The sequence below is a fragment of the Saimiri boliviensis genome, chromosome 1, assembly GCF_048565385.1.
Source record: "Saimiri boliviensis isolate mSaiBol1 chromosome 1, mSaiBol1.pri, whole genome shotgun sequence".
Classification (NCBI taxonomy): Eukaryota; Metazoa; Chordata; class Mammalia; order Primates; family Cebidae; genus Saimiri; species Saimiri boliviensis.
This window is the reverse complement of record NC_133449.1, coordinates 250,020,282-250,046,263: the sequence shown is the minus strand read 5'-3', so window position 1 is coordinate 250,046,263 and position 25,982 is coordinate 250,020,282. Positions and strand designations below refer to the sequence as shown.

Below are 25,982 nucleotides of genomic sequence, written 5' to 3'. Positions count from 1 at the left end.
CAGAGAAAACCAGCACTGGGGCATAAGCTGAGAACACAGTTCTTGGAAGCACGTAATTTGGGCACAGATGCTTTTCGTGCAATGGGTTACCTATGAAGCCTACTGCTCTTTTGTTAGCAGTCACTGGTGGAGAAAGGTGGGAAATGATATACTTGTATTGAAGGAGCCAGGCTGCAGCATGCTGCTGGCTGCTGTCTCGGGTGTGGGACAGCTGTAATAACTTTGCATTTGGCAGTTTCCCGTCAAATGAAATTGTAGAGTCTCAAGACGCACCAACTGCAATAATTGGTGTGGTGTGCTTGTGACTGTTGTCCATTTAGAGGCTGAGTTCACTGTGTCAGTTGTCCCTTATTGCAGAGATGGGGCGCACTTATGATTATGTGGAATGGCAAGAGTTGACTGGAGGAGTCTCTCCCAGCTGGGCCAGGGCTGGCCTGGTGCTCACAGAATTCACAGCATGAGAATGTTGGAGGCAGCTGAAGGGGATAAAGTGCACGGACAGGACCAGCCTTTAAGTGATTTTTCCTACTGAGGAAGTATTGGCCCTCCAATGTTTTCTCATTTTGCTGGGGTCTGCTGTTGTTTCCATGCCTGTCACTGATGAAGGGCCCAGAAATGGGAAGAAAAGGGATTTTAGGGGTAAATCATGAGCAGTGGTCAAAGCCCAGGAAAAGGAACAATCATTTTGGCTACAATTCATAGCTCTAGGTTTTCTATAAGCGCGTCACAGGAGTTTCCAAATATGACCACCTTCAAATTTTGATCTCTTTCCTTCTAAGTGGCATGTCTCTTGCTTGGTCTCTAGAATTTCGCACAAGGTCAAAAAGGAAAGAGAAAGGAAGAGAACTAGAAAGAGAACTAGTATTTGTTCTAGCAGAGAGCATCCTATTTAGCAAGAATTTTTCTAGAAAAATTAGTTTGTTATCTCCTTTAATTCCAAGCATGCCCCTACCAAATGTAGGTATTAAATATAAATCTAAAGATGATACAGCAGAGGCTTGGAGTGGTTGACCCACTTGTCCATGTTCATAACAGTTTTAAAAAGTGGAGACCAGATTGAACCAGGTTCGGCGTTTCTCCATGTCACTCACGGTGCTGCCCTGCTGCTTTGCTCTATGGGCCAGCAGGCAGACGCTGTAGCTGCTAGGGTCTTTTACCTTCAGACCATGCAGCTTCGAGTGAGTCTTCTCATTTCTTTGTGCCTGGTTTCCCAGTTTGATTAGGGGAAAATAATTCTGATCCACTTTGTGACGATCTACCAGGGCTAGAAATTGTGAAGACTAAAAGCTTTTGAAAAGTATTAAAGTTTACTATAAGTCCACCAACATTGGACAGTATTGACTGAGTTCTTTTCTCTTCACTGCCCTGGCTCAAGTGCTGTGCAAACTAAGGAAAACAGGGCTGGTTTCAGCCCTCTAGGCACATGTGGTAGTCTCTTCAGCTAGATTCACTAAAGTGAATCTATAAATAGAAAAAAGAAACACATCAGTGGTTGTACAAATAAAAACAGATATAGAGCATAAGCAAACTGATTAGGAACAAAATGTTCTTGCAGTGAGAGGACTAAAATTATCCTGCAAAATCCTGAAAGAGAAAGGAGTTGTTTTGGTTAGAGTCAGTCTCCATGGGCAAAGCCACCCATTCTCTCCTGGTAGGTGGTAAATTTTCTGGAGGGTCAGGGGCAAATTTGAATACATGTTATTGGTGGAACAAGCATTGCATTAGGTTGGTGGAAAAGTAATTGTGGCTTTTGCCATTACTTTTAATAGATATGAAGAAGGAAGTTGCCGACAGCATGATGTCTTCTATGAGACAGCACATTACAGGCACTCTCAGATGCGCTGCTTTATTTAATCCTCATTCTATAGGGCACCAGACCTCTATAGTAAAATTATTAGGCCCATTTTATGAATGAGAAACTGGAAGCTCTGGGAGGTTAAATGTTGTGTTAAATATTACATAGCTGATATGTGGCAGATCAGGGTTCTAACCTGGGCCTTTCTGTCTCCAGAGTTCCTGTTCTCGCTATCCTATGTGGCACTTTACTTTGAAAGCGCAAGTTTAGAGACAAGAATGAGACATACTGGCAGGGAGAAAAGGAAGGGAGGCAAGGAAAATTACAGATGGGAGAGCTGAGTGAGCCCAAAGAAGTGCTGGAACCTGGCAGTGTCATGCGTGCTTGGAGGTGTGTGGCTTATATTATAGCTTCTGATCTGCATGTGATAAAGACAAGAGAACCAGAGCTGAAGCTTCTGAGTGGGAGATGTATTAGAATCCAAGAAAACACTGAGGCCGTGCCCAGACCCTGGCTGGCAGAGGGTGTGGCAGTAGTTGCTGTAAGGGCGGGTTGTAAAATCACATCATGATGTGTGAGAGTGTCTTCTCTGCTCCCAAATCTACATATCACAGTTGTACCCAGCCTCAATGCCTCAATGATCATCTTGAATGCTACCTCCTCCACGGAGCCCTTCTAGATTCCACCAAATGGGTGCCTTGTATACGTTCTCTGAATACCTATTGCTCCTTTGTGCTTTTTTCAGGGACTTAGCATATTTGGTTGATTTTTCCGTCTTTTTAAAAAAATTTATTTATTTATTTATTTATTTATTTTTGAGATGGAGTCTCACTCTGTCGCCCAGGCTAGACTGTAGTGGCACAATCTCAGCTCACTGCAACCTCCACCTCCCAGGTTCAATTGATTCTCCTGCCTCAGCCTCCTGAGTAGCTAGGACTACAGGTGTGCACCACTATGCCCAGCTAATATTTGATATTTTTAGTAGAGATTGGATTTCACCACATTGGTCAGGCTGGTCTTGGAATCCTGACCTCAAGCAATCCACCTGCCTTACCCTCCCAAAGTGCTGTGATTACAGGCCTGAGTCATTGCACCCGGCTCCCTGTTATTTTTGTATGTGTCATGTTCATCTGACTAGTGACCTCCTTTAGGGCAAGAAAATGTTTTCTTCATTTTGGGGGTTCCTATGGCAACTAGGTTAGAAGAGGTACTAAACAATGTTTGTGGAATTGAATGGAAGGAACAGCGGGCTGAATAATAGGAATGTGGTGTTGAAGCTAACAGCAGTGATTGAATTAATTGTTCTTACCTGGGAAGGGGGATATTCTAGCTCTAGTCATGAATTCAAAAAATTGGGGCTATTTTTGGCTCCAAATCTTCCTTTCCTTCTGTAGCTCCTCTGTGCCTAGCGGGTTGATATTGCTCATTTCTCCTCCTGTGCCTACAGGGGAAACAGGAGAAAAGAAGGAAAAAAAATGTCACTTACTAAAAACCTACACTGAATCACAGTGTTTAATTATTGGATACTCTTAGTTATAAGATGACATTTATTCGGAACAATATTTTTGGGAAAAACTATTACAAAATGACTTGCTATATGTTACATAAACATGTCAACTGTAAGTCCATTTTGATTTTCATAAAGGAATTCTGGGATGTAACGTGAAGCTCAGTTGCTCAGTTCAGCTTTGTCTCAGTGCTGCTCCGAGTCGGTGTAACCTAAACCTCTTCCTCCTCCTTCTCCTCCAAAATAAATAAATAAATAAAAAGCCTCTGCTTATCAGATTTCAAACATTCGCTCTCTTTTGAAGCCTATATACCAAATACTTTTTATGGCTTGAGCATGCGTTTTGAGCTCACTCTAACTCCTGATTTTCTTAATATATTATTCCTTTAAAAATACTGAAATCACTCCAGGAGGGCACTGGTGAATGTTTTTTTTTTTTTTTTTTCTGCCATCCAATTATTTTGCCAATAAATATATTATCTACTGTACTCATCATGTATCTATGCTGAGAGGTTAGTATTATTTTCCTGCTTTCCAGATAGAGAAGCAGATGAAGAAAGGTAAAGTAACTTCTTAAGTTACAAGGAGTGGCAGGGTTAGGCTTTGGATTCCGGTTGGTCCTTCTCTGAAGTCTGTGCTTTTTTGGTACACAGGGCTGCTTCCTAGCATTCCCCTCTACTCATAGAAAATCCGTACCTGAAAATCCATTACTTCCCAGCAGGGAGCAAGCTCTCAGCACCGCATCAGGTGGTGAATGCCAACTCACAATCGACTGGAACAGGAACCAGCTCTGCACTAGGGTATCTATGGGAGTAGGGATAGGGTGAGACTGAGATGAAATGTAAATCCTGAACAAGTTTTCAGTCTAGCCAGGGAAATGGAAACTGTTCTGAGAAAACTGTGAAACTTTGAAATGACAATTCAGGACAGTAGAGGCAGGAGTCTGAGGGAGAGAGGAAGGCCCGATAGCCTCAGGGAGGCCTTGGAGAAGAAAGATAAGACACTGGTGAAGGCTAGTTGTTGGTAGCAGATGACCTCCTACCTCCCTCCCCTCTGCGGCCCCATTCATGTCCTGTTGAAGAAGAGCCTGAGTGATGGATGAGACCATCTCTTTCATTCTGAACACGTGTCCATGGGTGAAAAAAAGCAAGTTTGCACACGGGAGCTTTATTGCACTCTCAAAATTGAGAACTTGGAGACACAGGGTTTTACAGAGCATTTTAGAAAACCTACCATGAGGTTTACAAAGATGACATTGTTTAGGAAAGAAAAGGACTGATGCTACCCCATCCATTTCCTCCCTGACCTTTGAGATGAGCCCGGGGGCTTTGAGGAGAAAGTGTAGAATGTTGTGCATTGCTTGCTCTAAAACCAGTTCCTGTGTGCGCAGATAGATTTTGTTGTTGTTGTTGTTAAAGCTTTGGACTTTGGCTTTCTTTTTATTTCCTTGTTTCTGTAATCTATTTTTTTTTTCTGTGATATGCCATGTGCATCATTAGACATTTGGTGATAGCAGAGATGTTGGAATGTTTACTTATGAAGTTTGGGAATAAAGGTGGGAATGGAGAAAGAAGGAGGAGATGGAATTGAGCATTAGGAGAAAGGAGAGAAAGAGAAAGAGAAGGAGAGAGAGGTGTGTCCCTGGGCCCCCAGCATGGTTGAGGAGGGGTGTTCAGATGCTGTACTGTTCCCTGGCTTGCAGCTGCCAGGCAGATGGCTATAATCTGAATGCTGACCTACTTAGGGTATTCTCTGCATTGGCTTCCCTCCCAACTCTCTTTATCACACGTGTTCATTCATTTTCCTGGCTGAGCATTTGGGATTTTCCCACTGACATGGTTCGTTCAGCTCAGCTTTGCTTCTCTCGGTTGCTTTCCCTTCTAGGGGTATTTCCTTAGAGAGACACTGTATTGTATCAGTGCAGCAGCTTTTCTTAAATGGAACTCTAATACTAGAAATGTTGGAGATGATTGTTCAGGACTATGAGCCGTGGGTGGTCAGCCTCCCTGCGGAAGGTTGGATCTCAAGGCATAGAATTGGCAGGGATTTGCGAGAGCAGCAGATGAGGATTCCCAAGGAAGTCTGGCTGCTGGTTATCCTAGGGCTCTATCAGACATACTTGCCTTGAAATACCTTCTAAAATGACCCAGACCCCTACATCCTTTTTATAATAAAGACCATATGACATAAAAGAGGACTCCATTTGAAGAGTTTTTTTTTTTTTTTTTTTTTTAAAGGACGTTCTCTCTGTTAATGTAATTCCAGTTTCCTTTTCCATAGGGGATGTGGTTGCAACTCGGAATCTGTCCTTGTTCACCTTCAGGTAGAATTCATGGAACTGATTTGCAGAGAAACTATATTTTACACTTCTAGGCCTGAAGACACCTTACCTTACTTGGATGATGTTTCTTCTCTAGCAGGGTCCTCTCTGCCCACTTCTGCTGTTCTTTAAGTCTCTGTGGGCAGGCCTATGTCTCTGTGAGCTTGGAGGAAGACTAATACATTCCACCTATCTGGTTCTCAAACATCCCTTTAATGATGGCAGGAGGAAATACTGCTTATGGATCTGCCCCTAACATTTACAGCTCCCAAGGCGAGAGTACAACTGGAGGTACACATACTGTATGTCTCGATGTTTCAAACTATAAACGAAACTATGTCCAAAGCCTGGCCAGTTTCCTGCTTAAGATTCCTACAGTCTGTTTCCCAGGTCCAGCTGCTGGTGCCCTGGAAGCTAAAGGAGGGTGTTTCACTGGGCCCCAGCCTGCTCGCATGAGCCGAGCCATAGTCCGGCTCTGCTGGGGCAGGGGAAGATGATCAGAGCTCAAAACTCCTGTGGAGCTGTCAAACCTCAGAAAGGGAACCACAGACCAAGTCAACCCCTGGAGAGCTGGGAAGAGTGTATTTCCTTTCAAAATACCTCATTTTAAAACAATCTGGGATTTCAAGTAATTCTAAGCACTTCCCATGATGGTACCACTGGAGCAGAAGATAAAGCAGAGAAAGGGTCTGCAGGTATTTGGGGAGATCAGTCTGTCCAGACATATATAGTAGATGGTTTGTTGTTTTTCAGTGTTAGGCAAATGCAAGGGCCGTGGCATGGTTCTCATTTCTGCTTTCCTCCCATGAGGCACAGCCATGCCACGGAGCTCACAGTCCATAGCTCCATCTGGCCTGGGGGTGCTCACTGGCCCATTCCTGCTTCTTTAGTTTTCCTTCACTCAATCAGTGATCACACTTTCAAAAAACGTTCTTATGAGACTAAAAAGAAGAGAAAGAAGATCTTTGTGCTTTGGTGTTTGTAGTTGGGTGTTCTTCTAAGGCACAAGTTCCTGCCCAGAGGCCCTTTGGCCTGGTTGTGAGAGGGGTATTGGCTGCTTTGGTTTTGATCCTTGGTGGTGGTCAGAAACCCTGAGCCAGCCTCTGAGCCAGCACACTGCTCTTCTCCTTCCACCTGCTCCCAATCATGCAGAGGCTTCTAGATCTGCCTAAAATATAAAGCAATCCCCTGTGGCAGCTGCAAAAAATACTACAGATGCGTATTTTACTTTTTCTCTCTGGTTTTTGTTTACTCTGGGCATATTTATGACCATCATTAATAAATAATGTACATTATTTATTTATAGGTATTATGTATTTTTATGTATACACATATACATGTTATTATATTATAAATAATATTTATTTAATGTTTACTATAACCATCATTAATACATAAAACATAATAATTCTATTCTATTATAAATAATACTTAATGCTTGCTATGCATAATACTACATACACATTATTTCATTGAATCAGCCCAGCAATCCTATGAAATAGGTTCTGTTATTAGATTTAATTTGCATATAAGAAAAGTGAGTCTGAGAAGGCAAGTTTACGCAGTGAGTAGGAGCTGGGGTGGGGGATTAATAGGTAATATGAGGCAAGAGGACCCTTTGTCTCACCCAGGTGTGACCAATAATGTCTCCTATTCAGGCTTGTGTTTCTGTCTGTATGTGGTTCTCACAGTATCTGAGGCTTATTCATGAGATTCCAAATTAAATAAACAACAATCCCATGAAAGGCAGAATAATGCTACTCCTCCAGAAAAGATGGCCACATTTCAATTATCCACACCTGTGAATATGTTACCTTGCATGGCAAAACGGAGTTTTCAGGTGTGATTAAGTTAAGGGTGTGGAAATGGGATTATTCAGGTGGGTTCAATGTAATCACAAGTTTCCTATAAGTGAGAGTGGAAGCAGGAGAGTCAGAGGAGGAGGTGTGAAGGCTGAAGCAAAGGTTGGAGCGATGTAACTGCTGGCTTTGAAGGGAGAAGAGAGTCATAAACCCAGGGATGCAGATGGCTTCTAGAAGGCAGAGAAGACAAGGAAACAGAATTATTTAGAGCCTCCTGAAGAAGCAGCCCTGTGGATAACTTGATTTTTTGCTCAGTAGGATGCTTTTTGGATTCCCGACCTCCAAAACTGTAAGTTAATATGTTTGTTGCTTAAAGTCACTAAATTGTGGTAATTAGTTGCAAGAGCAATAGGAAACACATGAGGTCTCTTTGTGATTCATCTTAATCACCTCTTGCCTACTTGGCAAACTAATGCAGGAATAGACAACCAAATATTCATATTCTCACTTATAAGTGGGAGCTAAATGATGAGAATGTGCCCCATTGGGGCACAAAGAGGGGAACAACAGACACTGGGGCCTGCTTGAGAGAGGATGGTAGAGGGAGGGAGAGCATCAGGAAAAGTAACTAAGTAACTGGGTGACCAAATAATCTGTACACCAAATCCCTGTGACATGAGTTTACCTGTATAACAAACCTGCACATGTACCCCTGAATCTAAAATGAAAGTTAAAAAAATACAGCCTTAGTGTAAAGGCAAAATATATTATAGAAATTATTAATAAAAAAAGAAACGAACTCATACTCACCTCCCTTGGGCTGCTTTTCTTTACCTTTCTGATGAGCTCAAATCATTTCCCAGTTCCCAGTAACATGCATTGTAGAATCAGTTTTTGGACTTATATTTTGAGAAGTCCCAATGTGCTCCCCAATATCTTAGTGGAGAAGAGAGCCTCTGTCCTCGGGAGGTGCCAGTAAGCTAGGCACGCAGGCATCTGTGCAAGAGGCCCAGGTGATAGGCCAGGCTGGTGGCTTCTGAGGGACTTGCCTTAACTGGGAAAACTGATTAGTTGACTGCACACAACTCTCTGTCTCGAATCGCTTCATGGCATGCTGAACCTTGAGTTGTTTCCGTAAAGCATTTCATGTGTGTTGCAGCTGTGTTATAGACTTTGTTATTAGCTTTCCCAGGGGATGCTCACCTGCAGAGATAATCCAAGATACTTTTCCTTCAAGAAGCATGGCTTGGCCATAAGGATTTCAAAATGAAATTTCTTTATGAGATGAATACACTTCACTGTGGCAATTGTCACTTCAACCCTAGGATTTGAGGATTTGCAATACAAGAATTCAGGAACTCACAAGCTTGATGAAACCAAGGGCTATCAACCCCAGAGACACACAAAGGCAGCGTCTGTGCAGTCAGCTCTCTAACAAGTGGGTCATTACTCCCACTTTACCCTGCTAAGGACCCACTTACCTCTCTCATAAGGTACTGTAGCAGTTGAATTGCACATGTGTCATTTGCTATGTCTCTCTGTTATTATTAGGTGTTCAATAGCTGCTAAATATCTGTATGCATTAGAATATGCATAACCCGTTTGACTGCTATAAAAAAGAAGCAATTTTACAAGCTGCATTTCTTATAATGAGCTTACACTTCTCTTCAAATACCATGACCTTCTCCATAATGTGACAATTGGCCTCTTTTAAGATAAAAATAATTGGTAATGACTACTAAGAGTAAACCAGATCTGCAGATTACGTGCTACACATTCAAGTCTCAGCAGCTTCATCTATAAGCACAAAGCAGGACCAGTTTTTCAAAGCAATCACAAAGCTGATTTAAGCTTGGGAAACATTTTGGCTATTTAAGTAATATTTTGAAATTCAAACTTTTAAGCTAAAACCAAACAGGTTTCTGTGGGTAGTCCAGTATGCAGGACTCTGTAATAAACCAATTATCTACTGCTTCGACTTCAAATGGAGGTATATCAAATCATCATGTTGTATACATTGAATATATACAATCTTTGTCAGTTAAATATCTTAACATAAAAAGCTGGAATTTTTAGCAGCTCCAGATAATTTTCTTTTTAAAGAGGAGGAGTTGGAAAAGATAGTAAAAGAAGGTTTACTTGGGATGGGAGTGGATGATTGCTTTGGAACTGATGGTGATTGTGAAAAATACAGTGACCGACCGAAGGTGATATCTGAGGTGGGAGGGGCTGTCTGACAAGAGGAAACAGTAATGGGGAAAGAGGTCCAGAAGTGACAAGTCCTTTGGTGGACAGTGCTGTCCCTAGGACCCAGATTGTGGAAGTCTTGATATTCTGGGAATGGTTTAGAAAGAAGAAGCAACAGCTCTGTTCATTCTTTAAACGTTTCTTCTCCCATAACCACTTACCACATTAGCTGGTTGGAAAATGCAAGGTTATTCAAAAGAGTGAAAAAATAAAAAGTTTTACTCAGGGAGTAGCTTTTATATAAACAAGTAATAAAACCTAATATGTGAAGAAACGGTTAAGTCTATAACCTCACAGGTGCTCAAGACATGCTACTCATGTCACAGCACCCATCAATCCTGTGGTCTAATTCATCCCAGACTCTTTGCAGGGCATCATAGTTGTATGCACACCGCATATGGGGGACTAGAGGAACCACTAGAAGTCAGTTTCATTATTCTCTTTTCTAGTTGTCATTTTATTATTCCAGCCAAGGGCATGGAATGTCTTGTTAGATTGGACTGATGTATCTACTGACTCATTTATTGACTGAGAGACACAATGTGTCCCTGTCTGTAATTTCCAAGAAAGTATTGTGATGAGATTATTCAAGTCATTTGGCAAATATAAGAAGGGATAGATCCACCATAAATCCAGGAGCAAAGACTAAATCATTTTTTCCTGGAATTGTCTGTACCTGAAGAATTAAAAAAGATAATGTTGACCTGACTTGAGCACTTTTATCTTAAAAAGAGTTTTGCATAGTGTCAGTTTACTTTATATAATTTCCATGGAATTAGTTTTTCTTCTCAGTTCGAAATGCTCAGTCTGTTTTGTCTTTAAATTGAAGCCTAGCAAAGAAGAGTTCATTATTTCTTAGTTTTATTAGATTTGGATTTTTAAATGGGTAGTTCTCGTCTCTCTAGAAATGTTGTACAGAGTTTTTATACCACTTTTCCTTATTTCCTGAAAGAAATCTAATATATCCACAGATGTTCTATTTTATTATATTATTTATGGCAATGTGTAATGGGCTAACATTAAAATAATTGGTGGAAATGCTGCAGATTCCTTTGGAAGAGGATGAGTTCTCCAAGTTATCTATACACTTAAGTCTTGTTGGATTCATCTAAAGTTACTTAAGCATATTCCCTGGAATGGCTTGATATTTCATCACATTTTAAAGCATGTGTTTCTTTTCTAAAGCTGTAAATCTTAATATTTCTGGGTCTGGAAATAAAAATTTCAAATGGCAAACATTTCTCACATTTTCAAAGAGAACAGATTCCACCAATATGAGTGGTTGAAACTTTAAAAGTTCCAAGCAAATGTTCACTTTCAACTGAAATTCTATTCCTCATGCCTGGGGAAATCCACATGAAGCCTGTGACTCTCATGCCACAGTCATGCTTCTCCAGGTACAGGTCCTCAATCGAAAAGCCTGGGAAATGCGCCCCATTGAACAACACACCTAGCATTAATCGTTTGATGATGCTGTAGGTTCTTACTGCAATGAGCAAGGCCTCTTGCCACTCCTTAATGCTCAAGTTACCTGAAAGGTAAAATGCAGTTGGCTCCACACTGCCCACACGCAGCCGGATCTCTCTCTTGAGCATGCCAGTAAGTACAAGGCTACCCTGCTGTGGATCACATTAATTCTTGGGCTGCTGCATTCTCTTTCTTTTTGCTGGTCAGAATTTCTTTGTCTTAGCCTAGTGTTACGTGCTCCCCCCAGACATTTAGGGTCTGAACAGAAAGGATCCTGAATTTCAATTTTGGTCTTCCCTGGTCCAGCTTCATCAGCAACCCATACCCTTTATACCTTGCTGCTCCCACATGGTCTACTGATTCTAAATCACCCCTGGTTCTTATCTGGATAATGCCTTATTTTTACCATTTTAAAAAATGTAGCTGCTATACACAGAACAAAGAGGACTGAAACACTCCCTTCAAAGTGTAACTCACCTCTGTCTAGAAGTCTTCTATGATACTACTGTCCAGAAGCCATAACTCTTGTCCTCTCTTGGGTCCATTACAATTTATCACAGCCCTAAACACCCCTGCTCAATTGTTTGGAATAGCTGCTCAGTTCTCTAAAAATAACCACACATTAGTGTTCCAGGAGCTGTTAGAACCACCTTAATTAGGCCGGGTGCAGTGGCTCTTGCCTGTATTCCCAGCACTTTGGGAGGCTGAGATTGGTAACTTGAGGCCAGGCATTGGAGACCAGCCTGGTCAATATAACCCATTTCTAAAAAAAAAAAAAAAGAACCACCTTGATTAGATCACCTTCATGAGACCCTGAGTGGTTTTATGAAAATAAAGCATGTGTACACAAGAGCCCCAGCCCCTGCTCCAGCAGTCATCAGCAAAGCTACACATTGGTTATTCTTTCTCAGAGGTCATTGAATCATGGAATTTATCACTAGAAATTTTATGTACTTCCTAATATCACTTGTACACTTATCTTAGTTTCAATTTATATTTTTTGGTACTTATGTCTTGTGTTTTCATCCAGAGCAATCTGATGAGAACAAACACATTGCTTACTGTTCTTTAGTACTGTTAATCTTCTTAGCACAGAGCATATTAATCACAGTTAGTGAAACTATGATCATCAAGATAAACATACTGCTTCCCTCCCCGTCTCAGCACCTTTATGCTAGGAATTGGAAGGTGCTGATCTACTCCACCACACAAGTGCTAGGTTTACTTTCTGGCTGACTTGGGGTGTCTTCTTCTCTGCCTCTGGTCTGCCAGTCCCAGCTGTCTTAACACGGTAGGCAACTCTGTCTAGATGTCTTTTTGAGTTGCAGAAAAGAGGACTATAGCCTCTATCTCTACCTTCTTGCTGTGCAAGGTGTATTCCAACCAATGTCTTTCTGGATCCTGAAACAACATTTTGAATCTGGAACTCATTACTTTTTTCCCCCCAAATGAAACCTTCAGGTGGAAACTCAGCTGTTGGTCTTACTTTACCTAATGGGATGATCCTTCACCACCAAAGAACTTGAGCCTTCGTGCTCTGTCTATATGAAATTACAGTGTCTTTGCTTAATTTTATTTCTGAATATAGTTGTGTAAGTGGTACTCCAGGATGTTTTCTAGGCCTTATCCATATTCATTCTTGTCTCCATAATGAAGCAGCAAACTTACTTCTTTATTGTCAGGATCAGTTATTTGTACCAGTAGTAATTTCCTTTTATGTCAGTTTGTCCAGTAGTAAGAGGAGCTAAAAAATGGCCAGGGGATTGTATTAGTTTTCAATGAAATGAAATAATCTTCATGTTCACTTGTTGAAGTATTCCTCCTCTAAACCAAGATTTAGAAAATGACCCAGAGGCCTGCCACCTGTTTTTGTAAATAAATGTTTTTTTGGAGCATACGTATTCACTTATTTACATATTGCCTATGGCTGTTTCCAAGCTATAGTGGCAGAATGATTGTGACAGAGACTGCATGTCCTGCAATGCCTAAAATAGTTACTATCCAGGTCTTTGCAGAAAAATGTTGCCAACTTCTCCTTTAAACTATCAGAGTGCAGAGCTATAGGGATGATAACTATAATTGCAAGGTAGTCATTAGCTGTAATAATGAAGGGTATTACCCCAACTTCTATTTTTCTATTGTAAGGTCCATGTATTCTAGTAATGAGAAAACACCATTTCTTGCTCACTGGATCAGCGCATGACTGCATGCCGGGGGACAGCACCCCAACCTTTCAGGGGTTGTCTCCTAACTGGCATTGTGGCTGATTCTTCAGTACATCATTCCTCTCTTCTATAAGGCCAGTTACTTCTGGATGATGTGGTACCAGACTAGACACTGAAGCCCTTTAACGTCCTACCCACTGACCTCCAATTTTCACTGCAATGTGAGTTCTTGCTAAAAGTAATAGTAGCAAGCAAGATTGGCAGAGAAGACAAATCCAAATCCGCCTTTAATTCCAGTGCTTCATCCATAATGGAAAAGGTGCAATGTAATCAACATGCCGTCAGGGCTCTGGCTGGCCCCTCTGGGGTATGTCACTTTTTCAGGGCTTAGGGCTGGTTGCTTATGTTAGCAAAGCAGGCACTCAACTGTGGAAGCAGCCGAGTAGCCCTGAGCAGTGTAAGCCTGTGGTGTCAGTCCTCTGCATGTTCTGCACTCTTCTGTTGTGTTTGTATGTATGTATGTATGTATGTATGTATTTATTTATTTATCTATTTATGCACTCACTGCTCAGGCGCTTGAACATCTGAGAAAAAAGAATGACAAGCCAGCAGTAGGTCAATGTGATTATTAAGTCTATTCCACAGCAGGGGCTGTTGAAAATGCATTCACATGAGATACAAATACTCTCCCTTTCCAAGTTCTCCTTCATGTCTCCCCCTTAGGTTTGTCAGTCATCCTCAGTTTTATTTCTTTTACTTGTCAGCCACTGCCCTGAAATTATTGAAATTCTTACCTCAAAGTTAAAGTTAAAAAAAGCATGCACTGATTGCAGATCTGCCTGCTAAGAGGACCCCCTTCTCTGCTCTCCCGGCCCATTCCTGTGGCAGGGTTTGAACTACAGGCATACGTTTCAGAGATTGTTGCATACTGGTTCTAAGTTGACATTAACTCCCGGCAACATACACTACCACTGTGACCTACCAGCAAGAAATGGGGACTTATGTGGGTTGGATGTGAGCAATCTGTTTGTGCAACGTCTTTATACCTTCTGAATCTATTCAGTCTCAGCCTGAATATACTACTACCTGATTATGGAGTTCTGCTGGCATGGTGGGTTTTATGGCTAGGTGAAGCAGTTTATAATAAGTAGTTCAGGTTGCAAGTTTACATGTTAAGATGACATACTCAGTCTCTACCTATACTCAATTGCAATTCGAGAACTTATTCTTAGAGAGGTACAGCTGTTTGTTGAAAAGGGTCATGTGTTGCTTTAAAACTGTAGGGCAGTAGTCTCCAAACTTTTTGGCACCACGATTTTGTGGAAGACAATTTTTCCATGGACGGGATCGGGAGTGGTTTTGGGATGACCCAAGCACACTACATTTATTGTGCACTTTATTTCTCTTATTATTACATTGTAATATATAATGAAATGATTATACAACTCACCATAATGTAAAATCAGTGGGGACCCTGAGCTCACTTCCTGCAACCAGATGGTCTCATCTGGGGGTGATGGGAGTCAGTGACAGATCATAGGAACTAGATTCTCAAAGGAGCTAAGGAATGTGCAACCTAGATCCCTTACAGGTGTAGTTCACAATTGGGTTTGCGCTCCTGGGAGAATCTGATGCTGCCGCTGATCTGACGGGAGGTGGAGCTAAGGCGAAAATATGAGCGATGGGGAGCAGTGGTAAACACAGATGAAGCTTTGCACCCACCGCTCGCCGCCTGCTGTGCAGCCTGGTTCCTAACAGGCCACAGACTAGTACTGTGGCCCGGGGTTTGGGGACTCTTGCTGAAGGGGATGCTTCCCAACTCTATTGAGTAACTCTACCTACCACAGAATTGTTGAGAAATTTTGTGTTTGCTGGATCATAAGAGTCAAGTGGCAGAATGGCTTTCAATGTAGCATGAATCCATGGGAGAAAGGATCACTCAAAGGTGATAGCATCTTGTTATTTGGAGCATGTAGTCTAAAAATATATCCGAATCTCCATCCTCCTCCCTAAATAAAAAAAGTCTCCTGAAGTAAAACCCTTGTTTTGTATTTTTGTAAGCTTTATCCCTTGCACTCTTGGTAGGATTTGCTAAAACGAGCTAATATGTTCTGCTCTACAGATTGCAAAGTATGATGTAAGCCACTATGCTATCCTCTGGCATTATGAGACAGTCATTGAATACTGAACTGTTCTACAGAACTGGGCGATTAAAATTGCAGCAAGATGTTGAAGTTATCTATGTCCATACCAGGTAAAAGCAAATTTCTAAAAAGCTATTTTTTATTCCAGAGAGAAACTATTAACTATGTTAATAGCTACAGGAAATTTACTTATTTGTTCCAGTAAGTAGCAAATAAAATCTATGTCTAGAATAATAGCCACATTTTGAATTACCACCAGACTTAGCTTACAAGACCCCTCTTATTTTTCCAGATGTATCCATTGTTTGCATGACTGCAAATAACGGCCTTGTTTTGTTGTGTTCTTTTGTATGCTGACCTCTAAGAACTGCATCACCTGGCTTGCCTTGATCTCTGGCTTCTTACTGATTCAGACCAGTGGGAGATACCCTAGAAGCTGTTGGGGAGTGAAGGAGGGGAGAGGTCAGGGTTTTGATTTTCTCTTCTTTTTTTTTTTTTTTTCAGTTGGTTGAGGGCTTAGAATTTTATTTTTGGTTTAGAGTGGAGCTCTAAAATAGACAGAATCAAGAGCATTTTCCATGGAATATTTTATAGGAAATATTCTGGGAAATAGATGCTAGAAAAAAACAGTTGTAGTGATACGGCTCTAATGAGTGGAGAACACCAGCTTCTTCGTCTCGAGTTGAATTAGAAAAAAATGACATGGAAACACTTGGAGTAGTTTTAAGGAGCACGGAGTTTAATAGGCAAGAAAGAAGAGGGAAGAAAGAAAAAAAGAGAGGCTCCCCTGTACAGAGACAGAGGGAGGGGGGTTCCAAAGCCTACAGACGAAACCTCTGATTTTTTCTTGTTTTTCTTTTGCCAGTGTCCTGGCTGGGATTTATTCCTTTATGGCCATACCACCTCTTCCCTGACATTCTTACTGGGCTATGATCACACCTATCCTTTTTCTTAATCCTTCAAGCTTAGTGATGATAATGGATTCCTGCTGTTGTTAGCCCTGGATGTCTCATCATGCCTTACTGATTCCTTAATCCTGTCTAGACCTCTGTAAATAGTCTTTAATTAAATTTTCTTCAGTTAAAACCCTCTGAGTATTCTCTATTTTACTTACAAGGACTGTAACTGTTAAAATTAGCTTTTCCTTTTCAGGTCCTTTCATTGAGTAAGGCTGTTTCAGGTGTGCAACCAAATGATAAAGCTCTCATCAAATGAGGGAAAAGAGGCTACTTTGGCTTCAAAGGGTCAGGGCTGGATGTTTGGAATCTCCACGTTCTCAAATTCTGCTAAATAGCCACTCTGGTTCTTGGGGTCTCATTCTTTTCCCTCTTTGTCATAAATAAAAAATGAAAGTCCTAGTGAATCTTTGAATTCAATCAATGAAGTTTGTTTTTTAGGTACTCAGCCCTATGTCTCTAAGAGATGAAAGATTCTTTTAGCTCAGTGTGTGCTTTGAGTTATGTGTAGGAATTTAACTTTGTTAACTCTCTTTTAAGCTGGCTGGAGTCAGTGAAGGCAGCCATCCATCCTTCAGCATGAAATTACTCATATCCTTTATACTGTTCAATGACAGTGAAAGCTTCATCCCCCCGACAGCCTTTTCTCCAAAAAGTGTTATTTTAAGTGTTCCCAGGAGATATTTTAATGAGCAATTTCACTCTTGCTTGCTATGAGCTATAAGATTCCCCTTACTGAATGCTAGTGGGTTTTTTTTTTTTTTAACTGCCTTTAGACTGAATTAAGCCAGAAGAACAATCCTAGAATTGCCCAATTCTTTAAGGGTCTGTTAACTGCAATTCCATTCCCTGGCCCAAAATATGTTCCAGTCAACATACTTAATTGCATGCAGCAGAAATTGCCTTTAGATAGCTTAAGCAGGAAAAAATATTTTTGAAGGAACAATGAATAGCTCACAGATTTCATTCTTGGGAAATGGACAGAAACCAAAAAGAAAATTAGCTTAAGTTGTGCCAAAGCAATAGTCTGGTTAGCACTCTACTATGGGACCATGCCATGATTGCCAATGAGTTCCTGTGTCACAATGCCCTTGAGTAATTTCTCAACAGCTCTTGCAAATTTGCATCGCTTTCTCAGATTCTGAGTATTGAAAATCTCATAATAGAGCATCTAGCATCTGATCGGCTGAGCCTAAGTTCTAGCTGATAATGAACAAGCGCAACTCAGGGCTTGCCTCCCAACAAATTTCATACAAAAGGGAATTAAAGAAAAATCTTATTCGATAAAAAGAGCATTAAGTTGCTGGTTAGCTAAAAATCAAGACAAAAACCAAAATGAATCAATCAGTATCTCCTATATTCATCCTACATACTTGACCCTATGAATGGGAAGGATCCCTTTGTGGGGCCAAGGTTTGAGGAGCAGTCAAGCAGACTGGCTATAGATTTTGGCTACACTGACTCAAATATGAAAGTAATAAGTAAGTGGTACTGAGATCAGGTAAAACTACAGAATTGAAAAAGCACTTTTAATGATCACAGATATATAATAGTTAAACATATTTATGGGGTACATGTGATATTTTGATACAAGCATATAATGTATAACAATCAAACCAGAGTAATTGGGATATCCATCACCTCAAGCAGTTATCATTTCTTTGTGTCAGGAACATTCCAATTCCACTGTTTTAGTTATTTTGAGATATACAATAAATTACTGTTACTGTATTGCATGTGCTCACTCATGTGTGGAAACTAGAAGAAACTATCTTCTGAACTCATGAAGATAGCAGAGTGACAGTTACCAGCAGCTGGAAAGGGTAGTAGGAAGGAATGCAGATAAAGAGGGAATGGTTAATGAGTACAAAATGCAGTTAGACAGACGGAATAACATCTGGAGTTTGGTAGCACAAGAATTCTCTTTTTAATTGGCATTTTACCACCCTTTTCATTGATATAATTTCTTTTCTCTACATTTGTTTCTCTGAGTCTGTCAAAATTTTAAAATTGTACATTTTGTCTTTATTTTACTGACTATGATTTCTTCTGTTTTGATAAAATTAACTAATTTAGCCAAAGATAGAATGTTTTGATTCCCATAATCGAACAAATGCCATTTTTATAAAAAATCAGTATGTATTCTATACTTCTTCTGGCATTTTACCAACTCATTATCTAGAAATTATAGATTTCACATGTAATAAGCTCTTAAATTGCCAAAGTACTTCAAGATTCATAAAAAGTTTATATTTCTGTGAAAAACTTTCATAATGAACATGGTGGGCTGCCTTAGAAGATCCCAGCATTTCCACTGAAGAACATGACTTTGTCTTTACTGCTGAGACCAGCTTTTCCTTTGACAACCAACTATGGAAAAAAATGAATAACATGAAGTAGTTGCATTATTTTTAATGGCAAAAATTGCAATACTTTTGTACCAACCTAATATTTCTCTACTATAAGAAGGGCTGACATGTAGGGACGTTTGAGTGGGTCACAGAGAATATGCAGTGTGAGAGAAGGAGCCATGTTAAAATATCATGTTGGTGTCTGGATTTGCCTGTTCCCTCTCAACCTGTAAAATGGCCAAGAAAAGCTTTTCTTACTGCAGTAAACCCATAAAGGGGACAAGAGCAGAAACTTTCATCCTTCTTACTGGGTAGGGTCTGTGTATCTGCTCCTTTTGAACCAGACAGTGCCATTTAGTGTATGTATGGTTACAAATGCCTCATTCCCAACTCTGAAGAGAATAACGTGGCTTTAACATATATTGTCAAGTAGCCAATTAAATAAGGTTTTTCCACTTTTTAAAGCGGTGTTAGGCTGTTGTCTAGATAAAACTTCTGTCATCATATCGTACTGGAACATCTGTTGAATAGATGTAACTGAACTTAAAACGATAAGGTTATTAGGACATCGGATTTGGAATAGGATTAAAAACAAGGCAGGCGAACTTGAGGAGGCTCTAGAGTCTTTGTTACTTATGGTGTTAGTTTTTCTTTTCTTAAAATGACAGTTATAGCTCAAACAGTTCCTTTTACATTTAAAAAGGAAGTCTTAAAGTATAAATTAATTTTAATGAGTAGTCTGTCTACTGATATATACATATATATCTTTAAAGACATTCCAACTGTACTTATCAACATCTGGAAGCAGTATTAGGCAAACCACATGCTTAGTTCCTAACTTCAAACATTTTTTGAAAGGAATCTTTTATAAACTCTGGAAGGAGGCTGTGAATAGTTACCAGAAAGGCACACTTTTTAATACATTATAATGTCTGAGTTGTTGGAGTCAGATATCTGAAACTGTCAACTCTAGAGCAATTGGAGCTTAGCAAAAAGAGAAAAATATCAGCAAGAAAGCAGATAGATTAAAAGAACTGAATTTACTATTGTACTCTGGGAAAGCCTTTCTTTCTTTCTCTCCCCTTTTCTTTAGTTTCTCTCCCTCTCTCTCAATCTTTCTCTTTCTTTCTTCTAAATTTCGGAAGCCACATAGATGGCATATATTCCAAGAGATGTGATTGATGATCCTTTGACCAGTCAGAAGAATAACAAACTTTTATGGACAAATAAAAACTACTAAAGTCTAGCTCCACTGGAGGCCATTATCCTAAGCAAAATAATGTAGAAACAGAAAACCAAATACTTCCTGTTCTCACTTAAAGTGAAAGCTAAACATTGGGTCCTTATGGACATAAAGGTATAGGAGGAGAAGGGATGCAAAGGTTGAAAAACTATTGAGTACTATGCTCATTACCTGGGTTATTGGCTTATTTGTACCCCAAATCTCAACATCATGCAATATATTTAGGTAACAAACCTGTGTCAGAGGGACATACCCTCTGACTCTAACATAAAAGTTAAAAGAAACAATATGAGATGCTCCGGGTTAATCAAGATAAATGAGTGGTATTAAAATAGTGTTAGTCTGGGCTGTGTGGTTATGCTGTCCAGCCTGCCACCACTAGACTGTATGTAAGGTGGGTATCTTCTTGAGCCTGCCACAACTGGACCATTTCTGTATGTAAGGCAGTTCTCCTGTGTAGCCCGCCGCTACTGGACTCTCCTGTATGTAAGCCCTCATGTCTTGTTGAAAAATGATGTTAGTGATGATTTTCAATATGGAATAAATGACAGTATGTTGGGGAAAAGTACAATCCAGCTTTACATGTTGAGAAGCATTGAATAAGTGGATGGAAAAGGAAAGAAAAGAGGAAGAAAGAAAAAAGAGAAAATACGCTTCAGAGGAAACATATTACCAACAAAACAGACAGATGATGACAGACAGGGCTGAGACTAGATTAGCAAGATATAGGTAATGCAGAACTGGGTTCCCAAGGTACATCAGAATCCATGAACTCATTAACTTGTTAATGCAAAGCATGTATCAATACGATGTGCCTGGCACTAGGAAAAAGCTGGAGGATTCAAAGGAAGAATAAATACTTTTCCTGTCTCTGTCCCCCAGGTGCATATTGACAGTGTTGGGGGTGGGAATGGTGGGCACATTTGTGATGGGTTTATGATGCTGTATGCGTGTAGACAATACAGTAGGGATTCAAGGGAGGAGTTGCTGGTTTTTCTTGGAAAAGGGGATTCTTTTCTAGACTTTTGAAGGATCCTTTTGAAATGAGCCTTTAAAATTGTAAACTTTTTTTGTTGTTTTACATTTTTAAAACCAGCTTCTGGTATAGTGAAACAGAAGTATTCAAAATAAGAATTTATCACCATACCAACCCCAATAATTAGTGATCATAATGCTGCCTGAGACACATAAGAAAAGTTTTTGTGTTTGGTATAACTCGTATGTGCTTGAAGAACATTCTGGCATAAGGCATTGAATTAACAATTGTGTAATGAGTGAATAAATGTGGTAAAGTCCTTGTCTCTCAAAGGATTATCCTTTGATTGCCTGGATAATGTAATACTCATCGGTCCTCTGTATTACAGAATTGTGAATTGCGTATCTAGGTAGGATATAGTCCAAACTGTATCCTAGGATTACCGTAACTCACTATTGAAAAATAAGCACATTTGCATGTTATGAAAGAAGAGTAGAAGAGTGTAGGAACTGGCATTGGATCAGGCATACTTTCAGAAAAAGTATTATCTGTGACTGGGAAATAACAGTGTGCAGGGGATTACGATACAGTCCTGGCCTTAGATTGCTGCTCAGAAGGTGTCACTGAGGGAGAGTGAAAATCATTTACAAAGGTATGAAATTCATCCAGGAAACCTGCTTCAGTGCCGTCTCATCTTTGGAGGAAGGGTCCTTTTCTGTCCATGGAGCCTATAATGTGCTGGGATTTTGAATTCCGTAGAGCTGTGATTCCTCTAGTTGGCTGTGCATTTGGATTTTTCATGCTCATTTTAGACCCACTAAACCAGACCTTCTGAGCCCAGGGCTGGGGACCCTATATTTATATAAAGTTCTCTAAATAACTTGGTTGATGAGCCGGGCTAGTGACACATGAATAGCACGTTAATTGTATTACCTATGTAGATGGCATTCTTTCATTCTAAAATAGAAAGTTGTGAAATGGGCTGTTTCCTCATTAAACTCATCCATACGTCAGTCAATATTGAAAAAGAGGAGAATCCCCAAAACTCTAGGTTTAAGTTTCTGACAATTTACCAACTAGTCATCTAAAAATTGTAGATTTTATATATAATGAGCTCTTAAATTACCACAGTAATTCAAAATTTATAATGTGTAATTTGCATTATGGGGTTCCTATTTTCACCTAATGCTGTGGGGTTCTATAGCTCACTCTTGGAAGTTCATGTTACCTGTCCCATATATATTATGTGGGTGGGAAGATGTATTTTTTTTTTTGGAAATTCGGAATGCAGGTCAGAATGTTTGTGATAACTACTCACTCTGCAAATGAAATGCATTGCAGCATATAAATCCAAGATATTATGATAGTTATTGTTGACATTGCCTCTGCCTATTAATTACCTGAAGACCAGTTCATCCACTAAATCTCAGCTTTAAAATTGAGATTATGAGAAATCTATATAATATTAAATGGCTAGCTATCCTTTATAAAAATTTCTTTTAATGTTTACATGACTAAATGTATGAGGCGCAAAATTGTAACATACAGATAAATAGGTCACACATAGGAAAAGAGATCCTACTGGGATCATTCTCTAATTCTAAGAGAATGGTTGAGGAGAAATAACATGAAATCCAAGTATACAAGTATGAAGCAATTTTAATGTACTGAAACCAAGTTATAAAAAATAAAGTATTTTTAGAGATTAATTTTGGTTACATGCATTTTAAAAATTATCTTGTCAGATAAAGGCAATAAGGAATAATCAAATTATTTGAAAAGTATTATCTTAAACAAAAAATTCTTACTGATTTCATTTTAAAGATTTATAACATAAGTTTCCCAACTAAGAAGAACTCTGATTCCTCCCTCCAGAGAACCTGATAATACTCAAATAAGACACCCAAATAAACATTTTAAAATTTCAGAAATTACCCTAAAAAATACAAATAATCCTGATATCCAAATCAGAAATCACAGCGTAGATTGGAATAAACATACTGGTACTTAATATTGGTTGATAAATCACCACTGGAATAACTAAAATATTTTAGATGTTATAGGAAGATACACTGATATTTTCAAAGATGTTAGTATGTCAGAGACACTTTGCATAAAGAAGTATTGCTAGTTACTGGATATAATAAAATAGAATTATTCTAAAATCTTTCCAAGGATAAAATTGTGTTACTATACTGGTAGTAAAATGTACAATTAATAAAGATGCTGCAGCTATGTTTTCCCATAGTGAAATCCTTGCATAAGAGAAATATCCATAATCATTGTCTACAAAAATTATTCAAGATATGCTATTATGCTAAGAAATAGAAATAAAATTACCTCTGTCAAACTGTGCCATAATGACATTAATTCGATACTATAATATCCATCTCTATTTTAAGAATTAGACATTGTCTGTAGTTTTGGTATGAGGAGGTTCAATAAGAAAGATATTAAAATACGGTTTGACCAGCAGAACTCTACTATGAGCTGAAAATTTAGATGATTTATAAACATTAATGGAATGGTGGCTGTTTCATTATGCTTATTTAGTAAGGGAAACAATTAAAATATGTACCTATTAAAATGGTGACTTTTGGGAGTAAAGAAGTTCGCATTAGCTGTTCAGATAGTTATTTTCATCAGTATATATCACAATATATTTTATTTCCCTGGTGCTTATGTATATATGGATATTATTGAACTTTATAATTCGTTACCTCCATACAAATAAGTAAGCTAAACAAAGATATTTAACTAGTAAGACATGGTTGCTAAATGCATATACACCTTTTTTTTTTTTTAAAACAAGTTTATACAGCCTGTTCTCGTTAAATATTTTAGCAAGAACTAGGTTTTAAAGCTTGAAAATTAAAGTTATTCATTCTGAAATGACATTTCTCATGATTTTACTCCTTGTCACTTATATGTATTTAAGCTGGCCTACATATCTTTGAACTGTATAGGCGAAGAAAATAGAATATGGCATTAGAATTCACCTTCACTTGACAGAGATCCAGATGTGGTTATCCGGGTAAGAGCTCAGGATACTTGGATGGAGAAATAGGTTTTCTGGTTTATACCCTAAGAAAAGTGAAATATTTACCTTGATTCTACTGAAAATGGATAAAAGCAGTACCATCACTATGACCTAGGAAAAGGGAAAATGTAAAGCCACTAACATGGAAGCCCATTCAGAAACATTTTCTGTGAACGATAGGAGGACCAGCCTCATCATATTCCTGCTTACTGATCCACATCTGCTGGAACGTGGACAGGCTGGCCAGGATGGAGCCCCCAATCCAAACAGAATACTTCCGCTCTGGGGGAGCTATGATCTTGATTTTCATGTTGCTGGGTGCCAAGGTTATGATTTCCTTCTGCATCCGGTCAGCAATGCCTGGGTACATGGTGCTGCCTCCGGATAACACGGTGTTGGCGTAGAGATCCTTGCGAATATCCACATCGCACTTCATGATGGAGTTGAAGGTTGTCTCATGGATCCCACTGGACTCAATGCCCAGAAAGGAAGGCTGGAAAATGGCTTCAGGGCATCGGAAGCGTTCATTCCCAATGGTGATCACCTGCCCGTCAGGAAGCTCATAGCTCCGTTCCAGTGAGGAGGATGCAACTGCACTGACCATCTCCTGCGCAAAGTCCAGGGCCACGTAGCACAGCTTCTCTTTGACATCTCGCACAATCTCCCGCTCAGCAGTGGTGGTGAAGTTATAGCCTCGCTCTGTCAGGATCTTCATGAGGTAATCAGTCAGGTCTCTGCCTGCCAGATCCAGGCGTAGAATGGCATGAGGCAGGGCGTAACCTTCATAGATGGGCACGGTGTGAGTGACCCCATCCCCAGAATCCATCACGATGCCTGTGGTCCGTCCTGAGGCGTAGAGGGACAGCACAGCCTGGATGGCCACATACATGGCTGGTGTGTTGAAAGCCTCGAACATGATCTGAGTCATCTTTTCCCGGTTGATCTTGGGGTTCAGGGGTGCCTCGGTGAGGAGGATGGGATGCTCATCTGGTGCCACACGGAGCTCATTGTAGAACGTGTGGTACCAGATCTTCTCCATATCGTCCCAGTTGGTGACCACTCCATGCTCGATAGGATACTTCAGAGTCAGGATGCCCCTCTTGCTCTGAGCCTCATCTCCCACATAGCAGTCCTTCTGGCCCATGCCTACCATAACACCCTGGTGTCGAGGACGCCCTATCATGGAGGGAAACACAACTCGGGGGGCATCATCACCACCAAAGCCTGCCTTGCACATCCCTGACCCGTTATCCACTACCAAGGCAGATAGCTCATCATCAGTCATGGTGCTGGCCGGGATCTTCCAGACGAGTCAACAGGAGTCAAATAGATAGTGCAAAATAGAAGTGGACAGGCCTAAAACACTCCAGAAATGCCTTCAGACAGGGGAGCCTGCACCGGACCACAGGTATTTAAAGGAACACACTGGCTCCACCCATATCCTACTCCACCAGTTTCCAGCATTTCTGGGTGAGGTCATCTTTGAGGTCTTGATGATGATGATGATTATATAAGTCATTAGACCTTTCTTCATAAAGAGAAAATTGGCTGCCAAGTGGTCAAATCTCCAGTTCCTGTAATTAGGCAACCCACACACGACTGTCAGCCTGCCTGGTGAGGTCTCCAGATAACTATGATGATGCAGTGGGGGATATAAAAGCAAGATGAAAGAAAGCTGGTGCTAGGTTTGGCAACACTGCTGAGAGGAAGTTTCCCTTCTTAGCATCCTTCGGAGTTCACTTTCCCTACACTAGCTTTATCTTTCTATTTCTTGTCTGTGAAGCTTTCCAAAAGAAATGTATTTTATAGAGCAGTTTGACAATGACAAGTACAACTTATTTGGTGGTGTTTGTATTCAAATGTAGATTCCGTGGTATAAATTGATTAGGAGGTCTTGGATGGAAGCCTGAAAGCTATTTTTGTTTGTTTTTTAATTGTACTTTAAGTTCTAGGGTACATGTGCAGATCT

The 25,982-nt window shown here is 40.0% G+C and overlaps 1 protein-coding gene across 1 annotated transcript; it reads right to left on the bottom strand.

Moving 5' to 3' along the window:
* Positions 1-22,614: 22,614 nt before the first annotated feature.
* On the bottom strand, positions 22,615-25,398 carry ACTBL2 (actin beta like 2). Its single transcript, XM_003925832.4, has one exon. The coding sequence runs from the start codon at positions 25,296-25,298 to the stop codon at positions 24,168-24,170; it is 1,131 nt and encodes a 376-aa protein (XP_003925881.1). The 5' UTR covers positions 25,299-25,398; the 3' UTR covers positions 22,615-24,167.
* Between the last annotated feature and the right edge of the window lie 584 nt (positions 25,399-25,982).